The following is a 24,122-nucleotide window of genomic DNA, read 5'->3' on the forward strand; positions in this document are numbered from 1 at the left end:
ATAATGCCATGCTAACATGTACTAATTTAACTTGGCAGTTTTAAACAATCAGAGACTACTTGAGAAGCAAAACGTGTTGCTTTCTCTAAAAAAAAAAAAAGAAGTTCAGTTCATTTGAAAGGGCATAGAGACCTGTATATGCAGGAGTGTGTACTTGTATGTGGTTTATCCCGTAAGCAAGGTCATATGCAAGTGGCTCAAATCCATATTAATAGCAGTTACCTTCTCAGCTTCCTGGACTTCACAAATCTGTTCCCCTGTAGCGGGATTGTAGACAGGGAACACATGGCCACTTTCAGAACTCTGCCACTCATTGTTTATAAATATCTGAAGAAAATTAGAATTTAAAAAAAAATTAAATATATATATATATATATATTTATTAAGCACAATTCTATTCAGTACATTTAGAGTAATGTAAAGCTACATTTCACACCATGAACATAAAGGAGCCCTACAAGCCTCCATTTCATCAGTATCTATTCTACAAGCTAATGTGTAGATTATACAGATATGTGAACTGTCAATACTGATCTGTAGCTCTATTGCATGTTCTATATTTTTTTCTTTCAGTATTCACTTTTAACATGCCAAGACTATTCTAGCCCTGCTCAGAGCAGGAAATCATGAAGAACACGTCTTCCATAGAAACATCCCGTGACATCAAGCTGCTTTGAGAACATTGGCCCAGAATGATCACATGAGCCAGTTTAAATAATGTTTATTAACGATAAAAGAGAAAAAGCTTCATAGTAGAGTTATCACATTGGTATAGTATTAATTACAGTACATTGTAATATGATTTTACAGTAATTGTGTTTCAAAACTGCATGAGTGGCACTCTTCCAGGCAACTCCTATGTAATATTTTTTTAAATGCTAAAATACTTTTTAATTAAGGTTTTTGAGCAACAATAATTAATCTGTCACACTGTGCTACTTTCCAGGATAACAAACATTGTAGGTTTAGTTTCTATTGATTTCCCCAGTTTACCCATCAATCCCATACAAAACATCCAACACCCTTATCTCTCATTTGGCCTGTACTTTGCAGTGCACAGTATTATACAATATGACTCAGGGGCTTAACTAGGTATTTGAAGACCCCCATAGAAAAAGTTTGTAAGGGCCCCTATGTACCACCCAATGATGTAAAAAGTATACAACACGTAGCTTTGACAAGGAAGATGGGCCTCCCTCAGCTCTAGGCCCCATAGCAGCAGCACCCCTTGCACCTATGGTATTTTCACCCAAGGTAGGAGTGTATACATGTGAAGAGGCATGAGTGGGGACTACAGTGTCACGGGATGGGTATGGGATGCCGGCGCTTGAGATCCAGGCGGTCAGAATCCCGACACCGGCATCCCGTCAGGGTTAGAAAGAATAAAAAAACACTTTGTCGGTCGGTATCCTAACCCTCCCCCTACCCTAGCCTTCCCAGCTGCCTAACCCTAACCTCCCCCCAAGTGCCTAAATCTAACCTCCCTCTCCCCGCACCCTAAACCTAACCTTCCCTAGTGCCTAACCCTAACCCTCCCCCTAGTGACCTACCCTAATGCTAACACTCACCCTAACTCTGATACTTACCTTCGGGATGCCGGCGGTCAGGATGTAGACGCTGGTATTCTGACGGGTGTAGGGATTCCGGTGCCAGCATTCTGACTGCTGGAATCCCCTCGCATTTTAACGGTATCCCAGTGTCACTATTCTTAGTCAGCCCCACATGTAACTGTAGTAAAGATGGCACAGGCCATAGTGTACAGTTATGGTTGACAATGGCATTCTCTTAACCATCCTATAGCTCGTTATCACAAGATTTTTTTTCCCTTTTAAATACATCCCCCCTTTGCTGTATTAAGTAGCCATGACTACCATTTAATAATGGACTGCAACAAGAAGGAACCAGATCTTGCAATAGGACACGCTATGGTCAAGTCTTCTTTTTTCACCCAAGGTAAACAAGTTTTTCCTTTAATTTCTTATGAACAAGAGTTGATCACATATAAATTAGGTGCAAACTCATACCATGTACTCCATTGTGTGTAAAGTACCTTATCTAACATTCTGGAACAGCTTCAAGTCTTGAAAAGCAGCAGCTGTTGGATTTACAAGGCAAAACCTTTACACTTAAATAACTCACTTTTGAAAGTCTTAAGTGTTCTGTGTCAGGTAGTACCAGTCTGCAGACATCCATACCAAAAAGCGCACACATTCTTTTGTAATATATTTGCATTCACTCGGGGCTATTATACACATGTATAGAATTCTTCCAGCTATACAAACTGATGGTTGTCGATTAAATGTATATACCCCTGTGCATTTAATCTGACTTTCATTATGGTCACTTCATAAAAATGCCATGTAGTGGACAAGTGATGACGCATTGCAAGAAAACACAAGGAATCCCTGCAAAGCTTAAATTAGTTTCCCCACCACCACACTCTAATTTATAGAGTGTGGTCCAAGGGCAGTCTGTAAATCAGGTAAACTATGACAAGAAATCATCCTATCTGGAGATTATATATAGCCATCACTGAAGGCTGCATCACAAAGAAATGAGGACCCTTAGTGAAGCAGGGCTTGTTTCCATGTAAATCATGCCACAAACCCCTGAGAGCCCATTGTTCAAATTCAATAGGAAAAACTATCCACTATGTCCATTCCCCTGGATTCAGCGTTAATTAAAGCTGACTTTTTACCATAAATCAGTCCTGGTGTTTTTACAGCTTAATTCAGCAATAAGTACATATAAAGAAAAATAAAAGTAATTGATTAACTACAGCAGGTCTTTGTGAGGTGCAGAGGTTATTTTCCTATAGAACCAGAAACCAGATTATCTTTTTTCATATGCTTCCTAAATGTAGTTAGATATAGCAACAGTAAATTAAAAGATCGGGAAAAAAAAACAAGTCCACGTATACCCTCTTAACACAAGCTATAATTTCATCACAGAGCAGCTCACATAAACCTCTCAGTGTAGGGCACAGAGAAGATTCATTTAAAACACACATCAACAGGTGGTGGCAACGTAAGATCTAATTTCCTTTTTTAAAAAGTAGTTTGAAAAATGATGTGCTATTGTAACAATGGTGATTTACAGTCTTCATTTGATATAGCTGAGAGATGGTAGAATTTTCTGCATCCTCCTGAGTGCTTGTTACTGAGAGTATCCAGACCAAGCAAATTTAAAACAGTTTTTCATTCTTTAAATATCCCTCCACTAATCTTGTGGAATTAAAGATCAGCTTCCCGTTTTAAAATATATATATATATATATTTTTTTTTTCATTTATTTATTTTTTTTATATCCAAGTGTGACACAGGTAGAGTTATTCTACAAGATATGTGAACCCCTGAAGGTCATCATTTACTTGCTAGTGGTTGTAACTAATGCACTGCTGCAGTAACGTATAAGAACAAAGTAATTGTTATTTGGGAAACTAAAAGTTGAGAGTCAAGCCGTTCTTGGAAAGAAGGATGAATTTAGAGTTCAATGCCACAATTTGAGTACCACCCCCCAAGCAGAAATACTTTAGTGCAGTGCCTGATACCGACCACCTCCCCCCAAATATCTCCCAACACCAGCTGAAATATACTCAAACCCTGGTATTTGCCTAACTTTCAATTTTCCAGTTATAGGAAGTAAGAAAAGTCCTTTAGTTGTAAGACGTTCATATGAGTTAAATAAACTTGTTTATTTAATTTTTTACTTTACTGACCAGTTAAGGGTAATAACGAAACCAGTGTTTGTAACCCTGTTTTACATTTAATATTGGTCTTTTCCACTTCATTACTCAAAGTTGAATTAGGTACAGGTTAACCCAGCAAAATCTTATCTAATATAGGGATTGTAGAGTATATATATGCTACTTCTGTGTCTCCAAGTATTCTTCCTTTAGATGTCAGTGTGATTTAAAAGCTGATCATTTTGGTCTGTGTTTCACTCTTTTTTTTTTTATAGTCTATTTAGAGCTGCGAACTGCTTACAGCAGATGAACCCAAAGTCTTCATATCATATATAACAAAATGGAAAGGCAGGGCTCAACACTAAATAAGGGTTTTCCTAGCCCTGTTTAACATCGTCCTTTATCGTAGGCTGTCAATCATGTAAGAAACATCAGATATGCCTTGTTTGAATGTGAAAGGCTTTGGTTATCCATGTGCAGTTTGGGAGACATTTGGTGCAATTTACACACAGCATCACACAAAACAGGGGGAGGCCTGTACTGTTTGTTTTCAAAGCCACAGGGGGCAAACATTTCAAATCCCAAGCACTGCATACACATGTTTTAGTATGCTTGGTTTTAGACTGATTGTTTAATCCAACCACTCACCAGTATTTTTATTGAGAACTGGGCCATAAACATTGGATTCTAAATTTACTAGTAGAATCAAAGTTTAAAGCAAAATTTTGCTAAATATATATTATATATAGGTTTTGGTTTTCTCTTTTTTAAACAAATGTAAAAAAGCTTTTCTACAGTCTTACTAAAGTGATTCTTTTACAGTGTAATAATGTTGTAAAATCAATTCATACAACAGGGAAAACACAATAAGGCCATAGTATTATAAGTTTTCCATATCAGGAATCCAAATAATAGCCATCTCTTTTTGTGGATCTCCAGTAAGTGGCAAACTTTATAGATACTACACACTTCTGAGCAAATGGCAAATCAGTTAGTTTCCCTTTACAGTCTATAGCACTAATAAAAAATATTACCATTATAACCTTCTGAGGCAGTTGAGCAGCACTAGCTGATAGCTTTAGGAGTTAACATCCTGCTTTGCAGTATGACAGGATGTGAGCAGGCGCTGACCTAGCTAGCCGGGCCAGTATGACGGGATGTGAGCAGGCATGACCTAGCTAACCGGGCCAGTATGCCGGGATGAGAGCAGGCATGACCTAGCCAGCCGGGCCAGTATGACGGGATGTGAGCAGGCATGACCTAGCTAGCCGGGCCAGTATGCCTGGATGAGAGCAAGCATGACCTAGCTAGTTGGGCCAGTACGACGGGATGAGAGCAGGCATGACCTAGCCAGCCGGGCCAGTATGACGGGATGTGAGCAGGCATGACCTAGCTAGCCGTGCCAGTATGACGGGATGAGAGCAAGCATGACCTAGCTAGTTGGGCCAATATGACGGGATGAGAGCAGGCATGACCTGGCTAGCCGGTAAATGATAGGGAAAGGTTCCATCTCTGGCAGAAACACATTTTTGTCAGATAGAGGTTTTCTCCAGTTAGTAAATAGCTCCCTTAGTGCTGCAATAAAAGGACTCAAGATCAGGGGCAGATCTATGAGAGACAATGGAGGCGCCTGCCGCCAGCACTGAAGGAGCACCTCCATCGCCCACAATATATTCCCCCCACTTAGGGCTGTAAATATGTACTGTCACGGCCGCCCAATACATGTCACCTCTTCCTGGCACCTGAGAAGCTACCATAACCATATACTAGTGGCGAGCTCCATGTTAGACCAACAGATGCCACTTCCATCTATCTATAGCCTGTCCCCGCTCATTGAGGTCGCTGCTCCTCAGCAGCTTCTCATGCCAGTGTGACTCAGGCGCCCTCTCTCACCCACAACTCTCTGTCCCACTCCTCCCTGGTGGCATCTCTAGCCGTGGACCTGTGTGGCAGGCCCGAGTATAAGCGCGGCTGCAGATCTTCCAGGAGCTGGATGTCAACAAGAATGCACCAGACGGAGCTGTGGGTAAGAGGGCATGAGAGGCGGGGGCTTGGGGCACCAGCAACTGAGTCTGTGGGTCAGATCTTTGGTGGAGCAACTTCCCGGCATGTGAAGCAGTATTCAATAGACTGGGCATTTTGTGATTTGTAGTTCCACCACAGTAGCAGTCTTACAGTATCTTGACTCAAACTCAGTCCTCAAAACCCCCACATCAGGTACCAGGAGGGCTCCCCACCCCACATCAGACAGCTTTCACCTCCATCAGGAGCACTGTGAGCCTCATTCTAATTGCAATATATAGGTCACTTTCTTATCTGTGACTAAAGCATAGCTGTAAATACCTGAAAAAGGGGAGGGCTATCCCTACACATTTACTTTAGTAAATAGGCCTAACAAAAACAAAGTTCCATATTCTATTTTAGTTTTTTTGTGCGTATGGATAGACATAATTTGGTCTATAGGCCTCAACTAAACATATGGGAAGCTATGATTTTTACAACATTTAAATACACAAACATCACAGGATTTGGTTAATTAGAATTGTGAGTTAATGGGTCTCTAAACTATTCCAAATTATAAGGGTCATCTGTCAGGGTCTCTAAAGCTGGGTACACACCTGGATGAGCAGGCAACCCAGTAATGTCATGTACCGATATATCACATCACCGTACACAGCACGATCAGCTGTATGACCGTGCAAAATATCATTACATTATTAATGTAACTGCACCGCATCAGCCGTCTTCTCTTCTCATCCGATGTGCAGTACATCAGATGGGAAGATGCAACCACCCAATTCATAGTACAATGATTTGGGTGATTTTCAGGGTACACACTATACAATGGTTGTTCTGATCAGTCTCTGGTAATATACTGTATACGCTTCCCCGCACAGTTCGAGAAGCCTCCACTCTAGAGTCCTTCAAAAGTAGACTCAAGACTTTCCTGTTCCCCCAATCATTTCACTAATGTCCCTTGTTAAGCTTGTATTGTATTTTGTGCTGTAAAGGCAAATGTAAAGCACCTAGAGTCCTATTAGGAGAAAAGAGCTATATAAATAACAACATTATTATTACTACTACTACCACCTACTTAAGACTATTGGTCCCTTACTGTTTTTGCTAGGATTTACTTCTGTTAGCGTCACAATCCAAGATTTACAATTATTACCAATTGTTAGGTTGCACTTAAAGTAGAATCTGTTTACTTAACTTTAATTGCTCTCCTTTTTATTGTAGGCTTAAATGAACCAAAACACTTACAAGTAAAGTGTCAAGAAAATACTTTAACAAAATGATGATCATAGAAATATTCACAACTTAAAATTTATTCTGAAAACATTTCATTACTTAATAGTGGCAAACAGGAAATGCAGTTTTTCAAGGCACTTTGGCCAGTAAGGGCACAGTTAATTTAATTGTTTGGACCTGCAAATCATTCATAAAGTGCAGCTAACAAAGAAGAAAACAACAAATCAGAAAAACACATTATACTAATACATTTTTATTACTTTAACGGGGAATATACAGGGTGGCCATAATTCATCTTTCCCTATTCAGAGCAGTCTGTAGCTTGATCTAACAATCAGAATGTCACCAAATTTGGTAGAGACACTAATTAGGACATGTGTAGCATAATTCCACGTAAACATTTTTAAGTGTAAATAGGTGCTGATACGCAGGGGTGTATTAAGAGAGGAGGGGGCCATGTGCATTCCCCTTCTGGGGCTCCCTCCTCTCTCCCCGGCTGCCGGCAGCGCACTGACCACTGCAATAGACTCTGGGCACTAGTCTGTGCCCAGAGTCTACTACATGCCCAGATCACCGGGAGAATGGCGCGGCCACCATTTTCCTGATGATTTTCACGCTGCACTATTTTCCCCCTATTGGTGACTTTTTGCACTCAATTTTTATTTGCAGTCCTGCATCCCATGTTCTAATTAGTCTCCCTATCAAATTAAGCTACAGACGGCTCTGAATAGGGCAAGTTTTATTATGGCCACTCTGTATACACTTATTTTATATTACAGACGTAAAACTGAAAAACCCGAGTCCAGGCTTCCCATTCCACCACGTATCTGTAAACAGGCCTGCCAGGTCACACATGCTCACCCCGCAGACCAGCTCACAATTACTGCCAACAGCCAGTTGAGTATTGAAAATCTGCCCCAGCAATAATTTAGTAATATATTATGATGATCCCTGTTGCCTTTATTTATTAAATAAACAGGCCGGTTAATAAGGAATGTATTGGAGGAAGTCTCTCTCACCTATTCATAAGGTTTACAAACAGGTTTGCTACAGGGCAAATGCTACAGTATGTTAGATATATACATTTCAGGATATTTTTTGTTAGCATCAGTGGAGGCTCCAGAGGTGGGGATGCAGCACAGTTCAAAATTCAAATAGGGGAGCCCCACCAACTGCCAGTGAGTCGCGGCCACCGATATTTGGAAGCAGTTGGGGTGTAAGGTGGTGTGGCTCCCCTATTTGAATTTTGGAGTGCACTGCAGCCTCACCTCTAGAGCCGCCACTGGTTAGCACTGAACTATAGCAATCTAAAGAAAAGGATGTGGAACTATTCTGGTCTCAAAGTAACGTAAACCAGAAAGCGAGTTATTAAAGAACAGTTGACAAAGTTATAGCTACAAATTCAAATAGGGGAGCCACACCAACTACCAGCGATGTTTGGCAGCAGTTGGTGTGACTCCCCTGTTTGAATTTTGGACCACGCTGCAGCCGCCACTGCTTGCTGTGACCGTTACATTTTCCAGTTAAAGGAGGCAAGAAAAGTGAAATGAGAAAACTTTGAACTCTGTAACAAGAGTACAGAGAGGACGGCTAGGTAGGTAGTTGTCCAATCTGTAATCTCAACACATTACTGTAGGTGTCAGCAGTTTGACTTTGCATATCAAGAACTCATTCTCATAAATGGTGGGTGGCAAGGGTTCCAGATTCTCCATGTCTGCCATTTGCGGAGGTGATATACCGAGGGTTTTTTTTCTTCTTTTTTTTTAAGCCACTAACTGTCTCCTGACCATCTTCCATATTGCAGGACATTGATCAGTCTACTTCTCAAAAGACTTAGAATGGAAGGCATTTAAGGCCTTTACATATATATCATCTGAAGACATTAGGGGGTCTATTTACTAAGCCTTGGATGGAGATAAAGTGAACGGAGATAAAGTACCAGCCAATCAGCTTATAACTGCCATTTTTCAAACACAGCCTGTGACATGACAGTTAGGAGCTGATTGGCTGGTACTTTATATCAATTGTATAAGAAACATATTATACAAGGCATCTATTATTTTACACTTAGTGTACATCAATGGTGGCAAACTATTAAGGTTGTCATTGATGCAAACCAAGTGGTTCAGCTTTAGACATCCCTAACATCTTAGAAGTATTATACAGGACCACTCAAGTGTTGTCATGCTGAACACATTTATAGAGCACTACATTCTTCTAGCGAAGAATCATTCTGTAGAGGTGAGAGTGGAAATGGAGCCTACAGTAGCTGTGGTTTCCAGTTATTCTGATAGTAGTTCACACTAAGCATGTGGCCTCCAAACCTCAACACCAGCACTGTATGTACTTTACTCTTCCGCTGGCTGTAAGAATTTATGTCACAACTGAAATATAACTGTTAAATAATTTATTAAGGCAGTTTATGCTTATGCATTCAGTGTTACGTACTACATTGATATAACAAACACAACCAAATGTATTGTGAAACGTATGCCTTTTGCTACATGCCCCTGCTGCAGGTCATTCCATCCCATTGTAATATTCATACATACCGAAACATACCGCCAGCACTTAATCATTTGCTATACTATTTTATAGGTTTGTTATTTCTGCTGGAAGTATCTGAATTAAGTACAGATTAATCTACATTAAGCTAAGCTGCACAAATAACCAACCTAATTGAAAACATTCTTAAACTCTGACTTCTTACCAGGTTTATATGAATTCACAGAAATGGATGAAACTTGTTTACACTGGACAGTTATCGTCACCTACGTACAATGCTGAGGAATACAGTTTAAAGAATAAATGTAAGGCAGGCATCTGGCTTATTATGTTGTATTAAATACTCCAGCTTCTATATACAACTGTAGGGGTGGGGCAGGGCCATCCTTGTGCAAAATCCACTCTGCTCTCCCTGCTGTTTATGTGACAGAATTATGTTCAGTGTTGCAAACACAATGACAAATAATTACTAGAGATTTAAAACTACCATTGTAGAATTAATCTGGGACATTTTTCACCCAGATGGTAGAAGTGCCTACCAGCATGAATGGCCGTATTCATTACGACGCCACCTTTACCCCCATTGCAGCAGCAAAACATTCTTTTAAAAGTGCTCCAATAAGTATCCATTTGTGGAGGTTAATTTAATGCAATCCTGGGCAGTTATCATGTACTATATGTGTTACTAATTTCATCCATTAATCAAGTAGTAAATTCACCACAGGTCCAGTTAAAGTCAAATACGGTTATTCGAGGTTCACAGTTTTTCAATCCCTAAAGACCGTTTCGTTTTATAGCTGGTCATTTGGATAGATAATAAATAAAAATCAATTTAATCTTACATTTATGTTTCAAGCAAAGAAATATACCATTGCTCTTTAATCATTAAGCCTGTGTGCAAGATTAGTATCTGCGCACTGCTATATGTACCATTTAAACCAACTGGCTAGACCAATCATTAAACACAAAGTAAGATAGGTCCATTACCCACCTATTAATATGATAACATAAAACATGATTTAAAAAAAGTAATGAATAAATTTAAACCAAAACCTAGACGTAGTTCTAATGGTCAATGTGACAGTAGAAAAGTGTTGATGTTGGAACCGATTCAAAACTCATTGTGGACACAATCGATAACCGCCTGTGTTTTTCTGATTCAGAGTTGGATATGAAGCTTTTGCCCTGCATCTTAAAAAGATAACTGCAATTTAATCTCCATAGGACATTCAAGATTATACTGTAGGCCCTCACTCAAGCACATTGGCTACAGGAGACAGGCAACAATATACAACCTTCTGTAAATACTGAACATTATTTTCTAATTTAGAAATGCTTTCTCCGGTACCCAAACAATCTGTCTGCATTATATCAACGCAAGTGTGGAGTTGTAATCTAAACGGTTTTCTATAGTATGGTTATATGAAGCATCCAAATATATACAGTTCTCTGCCTACAACATAGATTTCATACTGCTGACCTAAAAATTTTACTGCACATCTTCAAATGCCAACTGTTGTAACTGCTACGGAAACACCAATGTTTGCAACCCACTGTAAAGGGTCATAAGAAAACCCTCAAACACGTATGAAACAGATTAATGCTTCTAAATTTGTCTGTCATTACCCAGTTTTGTTTTTTTACCGTTTTGTTCCAAATTGTATAGTGCATCAGAATATGCTGGCACTATATAAGTAAATGTTAATAAGGAAATGCAAAGTTAGGTATAAAAAGGTTAATGTATCAAGACGCACTACTGAGGTGTATGTGAAACCTACATGCCATATTTCGCCATACTGTGCCTTTTGGGGCAGGCTTCTACTGTATTCTGTTCATTTATTTACATTTTTTAAGATTTTGGTGAAGAGATTTTAAAACAACTGAAAAGCCTTTATGGTTTAATTAGGCAGACTTAATGACATTATATAATAAAAACGCAAAACAGAATGCTTGTACTGTATAACTATACAAAATACAGGATGCACACAGTAGGTCTCTATACAAAACATGGGCATCACTTAAAAATCGCCATAGCAGGTATTGGCTTATAAATGTGTACACATCAATTATCAAATGGGTCATTACTATTAACAAGGGTGAAGAATATAAACTAGGCTATGGAACTTAGATTTTTCTTATAGCCAAATAAATTAATTTTAATAGTTTTTTATAGCATTAGAAGCAGTTATTTTGAATGAATAGATTCATAAGTGAAAAAAACTTGATAAAAGACACAATGTAAATTGTTACTTTGTTACTCATAAATGTACTTCCTTAATTTCCTTCCAGGTAACATTCATTTTGTTTAAACATTTACCATTCTACACAGAAATGGATTAGATCAGGTCAGGTTCTCAGGACCTTGGCTGTCTAATGAAATCTGGCAATAGGTCAGAAGTATATTTATTCTGCAGCCTTTAATAAATACCACCTTTTAGTAATGTGTTGTTCAGATAACAATTCATAAGATACTTCAAAACTCAGAATTTTTTATTTAGATTTGTCCATTGTGAATAAAAACATAATTTCCTTCTGCGTTTAATGAGTGAAAAGAAGGGTTGTATTGGAGGAAGTGTATTCAGCTTGTAGATACAGCAAAAACCCAGGCTTCCTGTTAATAGATGGCACTTCATTGAGATATTTATTTACATAGAAATGGAGTTTGTTTTGGACAGATCAGTTTAAACTTCTAATATAGACAGTAATTAACTCATACTGGAGTTAATTAACATATTTTCTTTGGAGTTTCAGAGGATATCAAGTTACCACAATTACAACGCAAACAAATTGATTGCAGATGGCACAACAGAATTATGAGGGTAAAATAGTTTTATAAGTTAATGAGCTATAATATAATTCATTTCTCAGAAGCCTGTAGTATTGTCATAATATTAGATTTACAGGATCCACAAACTAGGTTTAGAATATTGCAGAACTGTAATGGCATGTGGTACAGTCCTGCTACAACTGGAAGAGTGAATAAACTTATGTTCTTGTATTATTCATTAAAGGTCATGTCATTTTAAAGCGATGGGGGGAAAAACAAAAACGCAGGAACCAGTATAATTGTACAAGTAATATTTATCAGCAGATTAATACTTGCTTTTGTGGTTAACGAAATAGAAGACAATTATACTGTGCTGTATATTGATCGAATATATGAAAATCAGACAGCAAAGAGTTAAAAATGACAGAATGATCTGCCACCCAGGTTACATTTAAGAAAATATATATATAATATATATATATATATATATATATATATACACATACATACATACATACATACATACATACATACATACACACACATCGGATTTCATTCTTTAAAATACATCTTAAGTTACTTTGGTGCATTAACCCCATAATATCTCTTTCTAATATCGATTGTAGCAATATATAAATAGAATTTTCTGAATTGAATAAAAGGGGAGTTGTTGCTTAAACGTACAGTGACAAGAAAGCGCAACACCTTATACACTGTAACATCAGGGTCTGGTCCGCTGCAGATCAGGGAGCAAGGGTGCGCAATCAGGGGAAATGTAAGCTGCAGCTGCGGGACCCAATGTAAAGTTGTACAAAGAGAGAGCTGCAACTTAGTACATAGGACATCGCTGCACAGTTATGTGGGGACTGCTCGGAGAGAAAGAATGTAGCTGTAAGAAGTCATGGACTGGGTGAGTCCCGCACTAGTCACAGCTGTGTCTGTATTTAGTGGAGGAGATCCAGGCTTCCCTCAGATGTCACCCAGCAGTGGATCCTCTTACCTTTGTGTGCTTGACCTCCAGGTTTGTGGTGGGTGAGGGCAGAAGATGTAAAGAGGCCATCAGTGCTGCGGGGTCTGTCTTCACTTCCCCAGGCATTTCTATTTTACTGGAAGTCATAGCTGGATGCTGCAAAATGTGTTTTGATTTTTTTTTTCTCACTAACCCACCTCTTCCTTTCTGGCTCTTATTAACTGACCTAATATTTGTTTGTGGTGGAGCAAAGATGAGTGTTCTGGATATTTGCTCCTTTCCCCTGTATATAGGCAGGTGTCAAGCTGGGTCTCTCCTCATTGGACACAGGGGGAGAAGCAGGGGGGCTGGTTCATCCTATGATGATATAATTACAAACGTTTATTTACATAAGCCACTCAACACAAGTCTATTCAGTCACATCAGCAGTCAATAGGACTTCCCTTTAACACATTCAGTGCTGCCCAGTGATGGGGGCTCTCCCAACACCTCCATATTCTATAAAGCACTGACTTGCTATACATACTTCTGTCAAGTACTGGATGTTTGCAGAGTTCTTTTAGGAGGATTAACTTGCAGTAATTAAAAAAGAATTATCACCTCAGTGTTGTGTTCAATGCATGTGAAAAACCAAAAGGGTTTAGACAATGAGAGAAAAGTGTTACATGAGCTCATTACCCTTACCAGCATCTCAGAACCTAATTAGATACAATCTGTTAAACAGGACCAGGGAAATTAACAGTGAAAACAGCTCCTTGACCAGCACCTACAGTAAAGTGCATGATTCAGCCAGTGTCTGTAGTAACAATCCGTGTGATGAGGCTTTAGGTGCAGGGGATTTGTACCTGAGTCCGGGCTTCATTTAGCTAATTATTCTCCTTGCACACAGCAAGTACGGGACGGATAGGACAGGCAGTACTAGGGCAGTGGCAGCATTAAGGAGGATTGGACATTTTTGATTTTACTTATATTGTAGCTATATGCTTCATATAATTGTAGTTATATGCTTCATATAACTTCACTGTGTGGACTGCGTAGTGTGGTAACTGTAAAATCAGGATATTTCGTTTATTTATTAACAGTTATTGATATAGCACACTCATCTGCAGAACCTTAAAGGGAATAGATTAGTCATTCACATCATAGACCTCTAATATCCACTGACTGTGTGGTATGCAGGAGGAAAATAATAAATGTACGGGCATTCTGTGTAGTTATATCCATATTATTTCTTTATGGAGAAAGTCTATGGAAGACACTACACCCAAAAATATGCAAGCCATAAGTACAGATTGGGCCCATTACTTTAAAATACAGGAGGCATGCTGATTGCACCACAGTAACCCCATCCCACCACTGTATTTATGCAGAATGTGGGCGTTTTATGCACTGTTATAAACTGTGTGGAAGGCACTGTGTATCATTTTTTAAAATAATTTTTATGTCTTTCTATGATGTTTTTGTAGTGCTCCAAAAATGAACGTTATTACAAACTTGTGGCTATTCCTTAAATGCTTAGGATTTAATTTTTATTTATGTTCAGCCTATCAGTGCCTCTAATATTGCTGTTTTTTATTTTTAGGAAAATCACTTTAGACAGCAGGCCTTAAGCACTTACTGTTCCAATAATGATACAAAACTCACATGTACTGCTACATTTTGCCTCAGCTGTTTGTCTCTAAACCATTCACCTTTTATTTAATTTATGGTATATTGAGCATTTAAGGGCATATGTATCAAAGCTTGATGTGAGATAAAATTGTGAAATATATATCACCAACTAATCGGCTCCAAACTATCATTTCTTAAAAACAGCCTGCAAAATGTAAGTTAGAAGCTGATTGGTTGGTGATATATATCTCACAATTGTATCTCCCATCAAGCTTTGATACATATGCCCCTTAGTTTATGTTTTGACTCAATATTTCAGTCTAACATATTGAAATGCAGATGCCTATGTAGTGCCGCAATTATCGTCAGCCTGTATTGCAACAGACATTAATTTTTAACAAAAATATCCCCTCTATGCATTAAATGTAACTCGCAGGGACATTACGAGGACCACTATTCCTGCAAGTTACATCCCGGGCATTTCGGAGGAGTCTTTCACTTTTTTGAAAGACCCTTGTATGAATACCTCCTATAGGCAGAAAGCATTTTATGCCATCTGAGGATGAAAAGCTTCACTTTTTGAAGTTTGGTACATAGGGGTCAGTCTGTAGTCCCCATTCATAACTAATTCACTTTTTGCAGGAGATTTCTGTGATAGTTTCTTCTTTATGCTGTTAGTACATAGCAGAGAAACACAATATTATGCAGAGACGCAGTTTCTACATACGTACTTTTCTAGAAAAAAAAAAAAGCTTGATAAATAGGCCCATTTAATGTTTAAAAAATAAACTATATTAGTGTGATTTGCCACCTAATTCATGGGGATGATGGTTGAGCACAGGTGGTAAAATCAAATTGACTGAGGTACTAATTAAGTCACCTGTGCTCAACAATGGATATCTCTAAAGCTGCATACACACACAACGATTTTGTTACCAACTATTTTCTGTCAGATTATCTGTCAGATTTTTTAAAGTGTAATGAACGATTTTTTTTTGAACTACAAATGATTTTTGCATATTCCCTTAATGAAAATCGTTGAGTTGACAAGTCTGACTGAACCACAAACTACAAACGTGAACTCACATAAACTATTATTGTTCACGTTTGACTCAGAAAGTGAACAATTTTTTCAAACTATTATCGTTAAACAATATTGTTTAACAAATCGTTGTGTGTATGCAGCTTCAAACCTGAACTTTTTGGGAGCCTTGAGAACGTCTGATCTAGAGTCATGTATAAAAATGCTAGACCGTTTATAATTATGGCTAGAATGACTGCAGTGATTTTGAAAGGTGGGTGATGGTTGGGGCATGTTTAGCAGGAGTTCCAAAACAGATGAGCAACTGCAAATTTAAACCAGTGATACATGCAGTCAGTTTTATTACAAGATCAGGATACCCTAGTTTGGTTGCAGTGCACAGACCATCATACCTAGCGATGTGCATTTGCTAATTTGTTTTTACAATGGGCACAGGTATTGGACAGTTAAGCAATGCAGGAAGATGATATGGTCAGGTGAATCATTCTTCTTAATGTTTTCAACAAACTGATGAATGCATATGTGATGTCAACTTAAATGTACTGTTGCTAATGCTTGTTTAGGGTTCTGATAGTTCCGTAACATTGTATGGCACATTTTCAAGACCTAATTTGGGTGCAATCATTCCATTTAAAAGACCAGGTCAAAATTAATTGATATTTAATGGAACTGGGAGATCAGCTTCACCCCATGATGTAGCATTTCTTCCAAAACAAGATGGTTGTCTGCCGCTCCATGCAGCATGTGTGCTTATGCTATTGGATTGATGAGAATAATGTTGTCCTTGCCTACTCCATCACCAGATCTGATCCCAATAAAGTACATATTAAGGGGCCTATGTATCAAAGCTTGTTGAGAGATAAAATTGTAACAGAAAAAGTATTAACCAATCAGCTCCTAACTGTCATTTTTCAAACCTTGCTTGTAAAATGTTAGAAGCTGGTTAGTGTTTTGTCTCTCACAATTTTATCTCTCTCCCAGCTTTGATACATAGGCCCCTAATTCTGCAATGATGCTAGAGAGAGTGTTTACCAACCAGCAGCAACCAGATATCCATTAAGTGACATTCTTATGGAAAAATTGTATTAAATTCTTCCTACATAATTCAAGACATTGTTAGAAGGGAAACAACTTCCTTATACCTCTTTTCCGCCAAAAACCCAGGTCCGACCTGGGTTTATGGACATGGTTCCAACTTAGGTCAGACCCCATTTACACTGCACCTTCGATCTGGGTTACTCCCAGTCAGCCCTGTTCTCACTGAACTCAGGTCTGCCCTGCTAAACCTGTGAGGTCATAAAAAGTAGGAGGTGAATGTTCCACAACCACCAATCAGCTCATTTTAGGCATGACCCAGGTCAGATAACCCGGGTTGCACCATTACCCGGGTCCATCCTAGGTCCAACCCTGGTAGCTACCTGGGTTGGAATGCTGGGGCACTTGACCCGGGTTATTTTTCAGGGACCCTTTTACACTGAGCTGCTACCCGGGTAGACCCAGCAAAAACCCAGGCTCTGGTGTAAAAGGTGTATTATATATTCAATAAGTGGATGCGTGTTTCAGATGTAATCATTTTAATCAAATATAGAATCACTACAATTAAATAAGAAAAAAAAAGTACTACACTTTATAATGGACACAGAAATTGCTAAATGCATTTCACTTTAACAGAAATATGGAAATATTTAAGCTGTATTCTAACGTCAAACTATGAAAACAATCAATGGTTTTCAAAACTAGTTAAAATCTTCTTTTAACAGTGAAAACACATATGGAATCCCCCATGTAGAATGCATGTGCACCTCATTGAAAACTGCAGGTGGCCAGTGGAACACTTCTACCCAATGTTTGAAAACTAAGACGGCCATTCACATACATTTCAAATCACGGCACAGAGTTCTGAATTTTCAGTGTGTTGTGCGCTTTAGAAATAGTTTATTTTTTTTTTTTTTTTTAGTAGTAGAAACACAAAAGGTATCAAACTATCTAACAGTATCTGTTATTTAATCATGGTAGCACTAGCTTTACTCTGTACTGTACTGAAAAGGAAATTTTTTTTTTTTTTTTTTACAATATGTATTTATATAACTTGGTAAATATGAGATATTTCAACTCTAATGCATTGTTTTTTTTTATATAGACCAGTGGTAAAAAATAAGAGTACACACTCAGAGTGACTTCCAGCTGTGCCTTAAAATAAGTGCCTTATAATTCAAGCTATTGAAAGACACAGCAGGAGATTGTTCTTCAGAAAAGGATGTAGAAAGAAAAAAAGTCCTCCTTTGAAGTAATTAAAACCAGCACATACAGAATAAGTTTGTTTATGATTTTAAAACGTTTCCTAGTATACTGTAGTTACACTGCCACATCTGAGTATATGTAAAGCATGACCCTAAAAAGTTTACTTTACAAAAACTGGTGATTTCTAACTTTTGACTCTGGCTTCGGATGCAGATAAATTTGTCCCAACCAGATTTAAATGAACATGTTACAATATTATTTATTATTATTTAAAATGTTACACAATCTGCAGTGCTTGCATAAAGGAATGACTGTGGCTGTTATAACAAGTTTGGTCTGGCCAATGAAGCCTTGCATAAAGACTAATGGAACTTCAGTAGTTAAAGTCTGTGGTATAAACTGTGTGGATACGTTTATATAAACAGTTTTGTAATAATAGTTAAAGATTTCTAAGGAGAGATAGCAAATGATATAATGTATTTAATAAGTGAGGTGCTGGTCAGTAAACTCTTAAAGAACTGCATGCAATCTAGTACCAGTTATTCTGGGATCATTTGGGGGAGTATTTAGAACTAGGAGAGGAGATCTAAGTGGGCTGGTGTGACAGCTTTATAACTTTTGTTAGAAGTTAGGGCCTGATTCAGACCTGGTCGCAAGCACTGAGCGCTCGCAACCGGGTTGATGGTGGCCCAGAGCGCATGCGCACGACGGAGCCGGCTCCGTCATGCGCATGCGCGAGACCCGGATAACGACGGGCAATCCGTCGCTCCGGGTCTCGCACCAAAGGGGCCATGCTGTCGATGTTGAGTGACAGCATGCCCCCTTTGGTGGGGGGGGTGAGTGCCCAGACGGAGGCGTTCCCAAGGGAACGCCTACCATTTGGGGGCGGCCCCACTGACATCACAAGTGATGTCAGTGGGAGAGCTTTCGGCTCTGTTTGAGCCAAAAGGGTCTCGTTGCAAGCCCGATGGTCTTGACCATCGCGACCATCATCCTGGCCGCGCGCATTAGCTGTGGGTGGCAACCCACAGTATTGCGAACGGCCAGGAGGCCGCTCCATAAAAAAAAAAGATGCCTTGATTCAGAGCGAGCACTCTGTCAGAGCGTCCGGCTCTGAATCAGGGCCTTAGTGTGCTGAATTCAATTAGGCTCGATACCGTATTTTTAATGAGGATGTGTGCTTAAATTTGCAAAATTTAAAAGTAAATTTTGACTCTAATTTATCAAAAATCTCCGGCCGGGAGACATGCTCCAATAAGGGCCCATCTCTGTGAAGAGCTGGAAGCAGAGCAATAGCTTACATGGTCACTCTGCTTCCGGCTCTGGAGTCTGTACGCATTGTTGGTCGTTCATGGCATACACACAATATATCGTTGAACTATATCGTTATCGTTCATATTGTTGAAATATATTGTTCCGTGTGTACGCGCCTTTAGTTCAGATGTTAATTACAATCTACCAGAGACAGTAGTGAATAAGCAACTACAAATAGTTAAATGCTTTAAATGGGGGAAAAAAAGGCTGTTACAAAATGTTACTGCTGTCTGTAAAATGTGAGCCTAAATAGTGTGAAGAATAGTTTAAAAGGTATAAATACAAATGAAGCCGCCGTGAGAGAGATATATATATATATATATATATATATATATATATATATAATGTAAATTGTGACAGTACTTGCAACTGACTCTGAATATGGCTCTAAATGAGTATTGGTTCTAAGCAGCATTATGCCATTATTCCTATTATAATACCATTGCCATAATCATTTTGAAGTTTAATTAATGTCCATAGAATCCATTTAGTTTTTTTCTCTTTATTTTGTTGATTTAAACACGAATTTAAGCCATTTTAATTTTTAACATAAAATACCCCAAACCTATTCCCCACACACAGTATGACGCTCCTATTCCTCTTTGTCTTATATTTTTCATATTGGAGATTGCCCTCCGTTGCTTTCATTGTATGTATAGTTTGGTTTTAATCCCTTATTTACTGTGTTGGGCTATAACTTCCCCTAGCCATCAAATGCTTCTGTACTATTTGTTAAAGGAGAGATCACCTTTAAGGTCTGCATACTGTATGTAAGCTGCATTGCCATGAACCAATACAATTAATGTAAATAAATGCATTTCTATCAAATATGGTGAATACAAAATCATTTGTAATTAATAAACACAATAAATTTGATTTGTGTTAAGGTGGAACTAAATATAGTTACCCAAGTCCTGTCAAGTTATTTGTTTCAACAAATAGCATGTAAAAGTGAGCAATGTTGTTTGCAGGGACTATGTGTCACAGTTCTTCTGGCTAATCTTCTAAGATCCCTTGTCAGGAAAGATGGAGAATGTTGGAAAAAAAATTGTGCCTCTAATTATTACTTTCACATGTAGGACTAGTTACATATTACAACACATATTCTCAGTTTAGTTAACCACACGGGTTTTAACAATTGGGACATTTAGGTTTATTCTGTAATTTTATTTTAATATAATGTACATACAGGTAAGTTAAATTAAAATAACAGCTTTGCTAAATTGTTTTTCAGTCTCACACAAAAACACATAATTACCTTAAACCTCTTTATGTAAAGAGTATTTTTTTTTCTTGGTAACGTTTCTCTTTACGTCATAAGAGTGGCTAAAGCAAACAAAATTGGCAAAACTTCCTTTCTCCACTAACTCTCCAGACAATAGGAGGCTTAATAAACACTGAGTTGTGATTAGAAGACTGAGAGGCTGTAATTTGTAAATCAGTGTTTTACCAGATCCCAATCTTGGCACATTATCTCCACTAGTCTTTATTCTCAGCAGGCCTGATTCCCAAAAATGACTTGATTGCCTGCAACACCTTACATCAAAGAAGCTACACCAAGTATGTGACAGTTATTAATGCAATCAAAAAACACCACAATAAAGTGAATTATTTTATTTAAAAACTCAGTTAAACACCTGCATGGCCTTGTATCAGATAGTAGGCAGTAATGGTAGAACTTCAGTGCCCTCTGCTGGTAAAGTGGAGTCTTTACATTGCAGTCTACCAAAATTACTTTTATACACAATATAAACCTTACATGACTGCATTTGTAACCACAAAAACATAGTTTGTGGTATGTATTAAAAGGGTAAAAGATAATGTGCATAACATTAATTTGAACTTTTTAAATAAAGGGAAGCTCTACTACATTAAAACTATAATTTAAAATCAAGTTCTTAACTGCAAAGGAAAACACTAGTAGCACATTGTGCCCAGATAAATATCTTCCCTTATTGCTGGTATAAATTACTAAGAGTCTTACCAGGACAGCACAACTGAAAGATGCTGTCCTGATAAAGGTTTTCAGCATTGTGATGGCTTCCTCTATAGCAATAAATCTGGGAAAAGCTTCTCTTGAAGAGCTTGTTAAATAACAATATATTACAGTCTCCATAGAGAACTATAGGGACGGCTGCGGTGTGGTTTGTTTTACTAAAGGCAGGAGAGATTTCGATATCTCCTGTATTACAATTAAAAATGACAGGAGCTGATTGGTTGGTACTTTATCACTCTCCACGGCTTAGTGCATCTCCCCCTGTCAACATGCTAAGCATGTTGACATTTCAATCGTGCCACCATTCGCATGTTGAGATGATAACTATCGACCTGACATACCACAGGCCAATAATAAGGTAGGGGCTAGGTTGTTTATTATTTTATATGATGACAGCAAAGCACCATTTATTTCATTTAATCTGAAAGCTGAATGTGGACCCTTATTATGCACCAAGATACTGCTCCACTGACTTATCTACTGAGCTAAATAACATATATTGTGGTAAGAGGGGTTGTCTCTCACCTGAATTGCCACATTCTAGTGGAATCAGCTCCCTCCAAGGGATGCTGGAGGGAAACCTGTGCGTTCTGCATTAGCAGTGACGGTGTGGAATTCCAGGTTTTCAGATTTATACAGACCCAGCTGGAATAATCAATGGAGCACAGGAAGGGTTTAAAACTCTCACACACCTTATGCTCCTTGCTCCTGATGCCGGACAAGCTGGCCAGGTGATAGGCCGAGGATGGCGGTTCGCATTAGGGTGCAAGGAACTGGAAGGTCCACAGCTATTACAATTGCTGACTGTTACACACAAGGAGTGCTGGGACAGTTACTTTTATGTTTACAGTATTTGCTTATTTTCTGTTATGTGCCTTTCTGTATCCAGGCCTATGCTCACATATGCCAAGATGCAGTGTTTGCTGCTATTAAAAGCCACTGCTTTACCAAGTACCTGCTTGTATGGAGTTCTCATTTCTATACCCCGTGTTGCTAACTATATATATATATTCATAAAACCACTGCACTCGCCACTCCTAGATCTGGGGTGCAAACCTGCACTCGCCATGCCCAGGGTTGGGGTGCAAGGTGGCCTGTGACTGCATTGCTTAAATAAATAAAAATACAAAACTCATAAGTATGACGGATAGTGTAGGACCTGCAGAGAAATGGGGTCCCGTGATGTGGGCTGCAGGCTTAAATGCATTGATCAATCCATGAACCAAAACCCCATTTATTTATATATTATGGTTTAACAATGATGAGTGCTGAGCTTTGTAGATATATATTATACACACTAGGTCCAGTTATTATGTTTTATTATGTGATGTCGTCCAAATCCATCCAGTGGAAGGCCCAGATCAGGCTCCCTTGGTCAAAGTTCTTCCTGGAGTACTCCAAAGTGAGGTCTGACCAGGAACCCAACCACTCCATTAGGCATCCCAGACCAATTGCCACCCCTCTGTGGTTTTCATCCAAATCAATCCAGTGGAAGGCCCAGGACAGGCTCACAGCGTCAAAGTTCTGCCCAGCATTGCATCCCCGTGTCAAAGTTCTGCCCAGTGTACACCAACAGGAGGTCCGACCAGGACCTCAACCTCCTAGTATGACTTCTGGGATCCAATGTTACTCACTCTGAAGTTTTCATCCAAATCCATCCAGTGGAAGGCTCAGAACAGGATCCCCGGGTCCAAGTTCTGCCCAGGGTACACCCAACAGGAGGTCTGACCGGGACCTCAACCCCCCCTACAATGTGGCCAGGACCCAACTGGACCACCACACGTTGCTTTCATCTTAACCGGAGCAGGGGTGTCCGGATGCATAACCGAATAGACAGATAAACAAACAGACATTAATTTTATATATAAGATGTGATATATATAAATAACATGCACTCTTTTTGAACCCTGGTATCATGCATGTATTGTGTTGGGTACACAAAAAGGGGGAGTCTGGGACAGTTTTATAATTTGGACTTTTGTTTGCAGAAAACGACCATTATACATTGCTAGACTACAAATTATTAGTAGAATCTTGCCTTAAACTTCATTATTTAAAATAGACATGTTTGTTAAGCATAAAATATTATACCTCCTAATTTTCTGTATGCTGCTTTCCCAGTACCATGCATACTGACCTTTTCTGTAATGTTTATGTGCTAAATGAGAGGCTGTTATTAGAAAAGATTTATTCTAGAAGACTGCGCTTCTGGAGTCCCATCCATCACAGCCGCAAACCATCAACTGCCCTTCCACTTTACATTTCTTATCATTGCCCTTTACAACAAAAGGAATACATCTCTTATCTAATTAACCCAACCTGAACCTCCAATTAGCACATTCATTATTCATTAATGGATATGAAAGGGTGATGATGATTTTTCATGATGTAAGGAAGTAAATGGAAAAATATGTTTCATAAGATTTAAACATTTAACTTTGCCCATTGGCACATAATAAACTTTACAATAGATACTGGTCCTCATTTAGAATATGCCATAATTTTGTGTGGCAAAAAAACAACCATATAGATATGCTCAGAACAGAATGTATAGAAATAGTTGGAGTAAAGAGACACCAGTCGTCTTCATTCAATTTAATGACTGCTGTACAGGGGCGGATTGGGAACTTATAGTGGCCTTGGAAAATACTCTGAAAGTGGCCTCATGTTGTAGGCGGAGGCAAGTTGTCAGTACACAGGGTCAAATTGGAAGGTTGCAGTGATCACCATGCCTTTCAA

General features: G+C 38.7%; 1 protein-coding gene across 1 annotated transcript in view; it reads right to left on the reverse strand.

Annotated features, from left to right (window-relative positions):
* ALDH1A2 (aldehyde dehydrogenase 1 family member A2) overlaps positions 1–13,452 on the reverse strand; it is a 52,549-nt gene extending 39,097 nt beyond the window's left edge. Inside the window, exons 1-2 of the mRNA XM_088443117.1 lie at positions 13,210–13,452; positions 223–327 (exon numbers count right to left, since the gene is read on the reverse strand). Coding sequence (XP_088299243.1) covers positions 223–327; positions 13,210–13,326 — 222 coding nt within the window. The 5' untranslated portion in view covers positions 13,327–13,452. The remainder of the gene's footprint in view (positions 1–222; positions 328–13,209) is intronic.
* Positions 13,453–24,122: the final 10,670 nt, after the last annotated feature.

This window comes from Taudactylus pleione, unplaced genomic scaffold, assembly GCF_031769625.1.
Source record: "Taudactylus pleione unplaced genomic scaffold, aTauple2 ptg000019l, whole genome shotgun sequence".
Classification (NCBI taxonomy): Eukaryota; Metazoa; Chordata; class Amphibia; order Anura; family Myobatrachidae; genus Taudactylus; species Taudactylus pleione.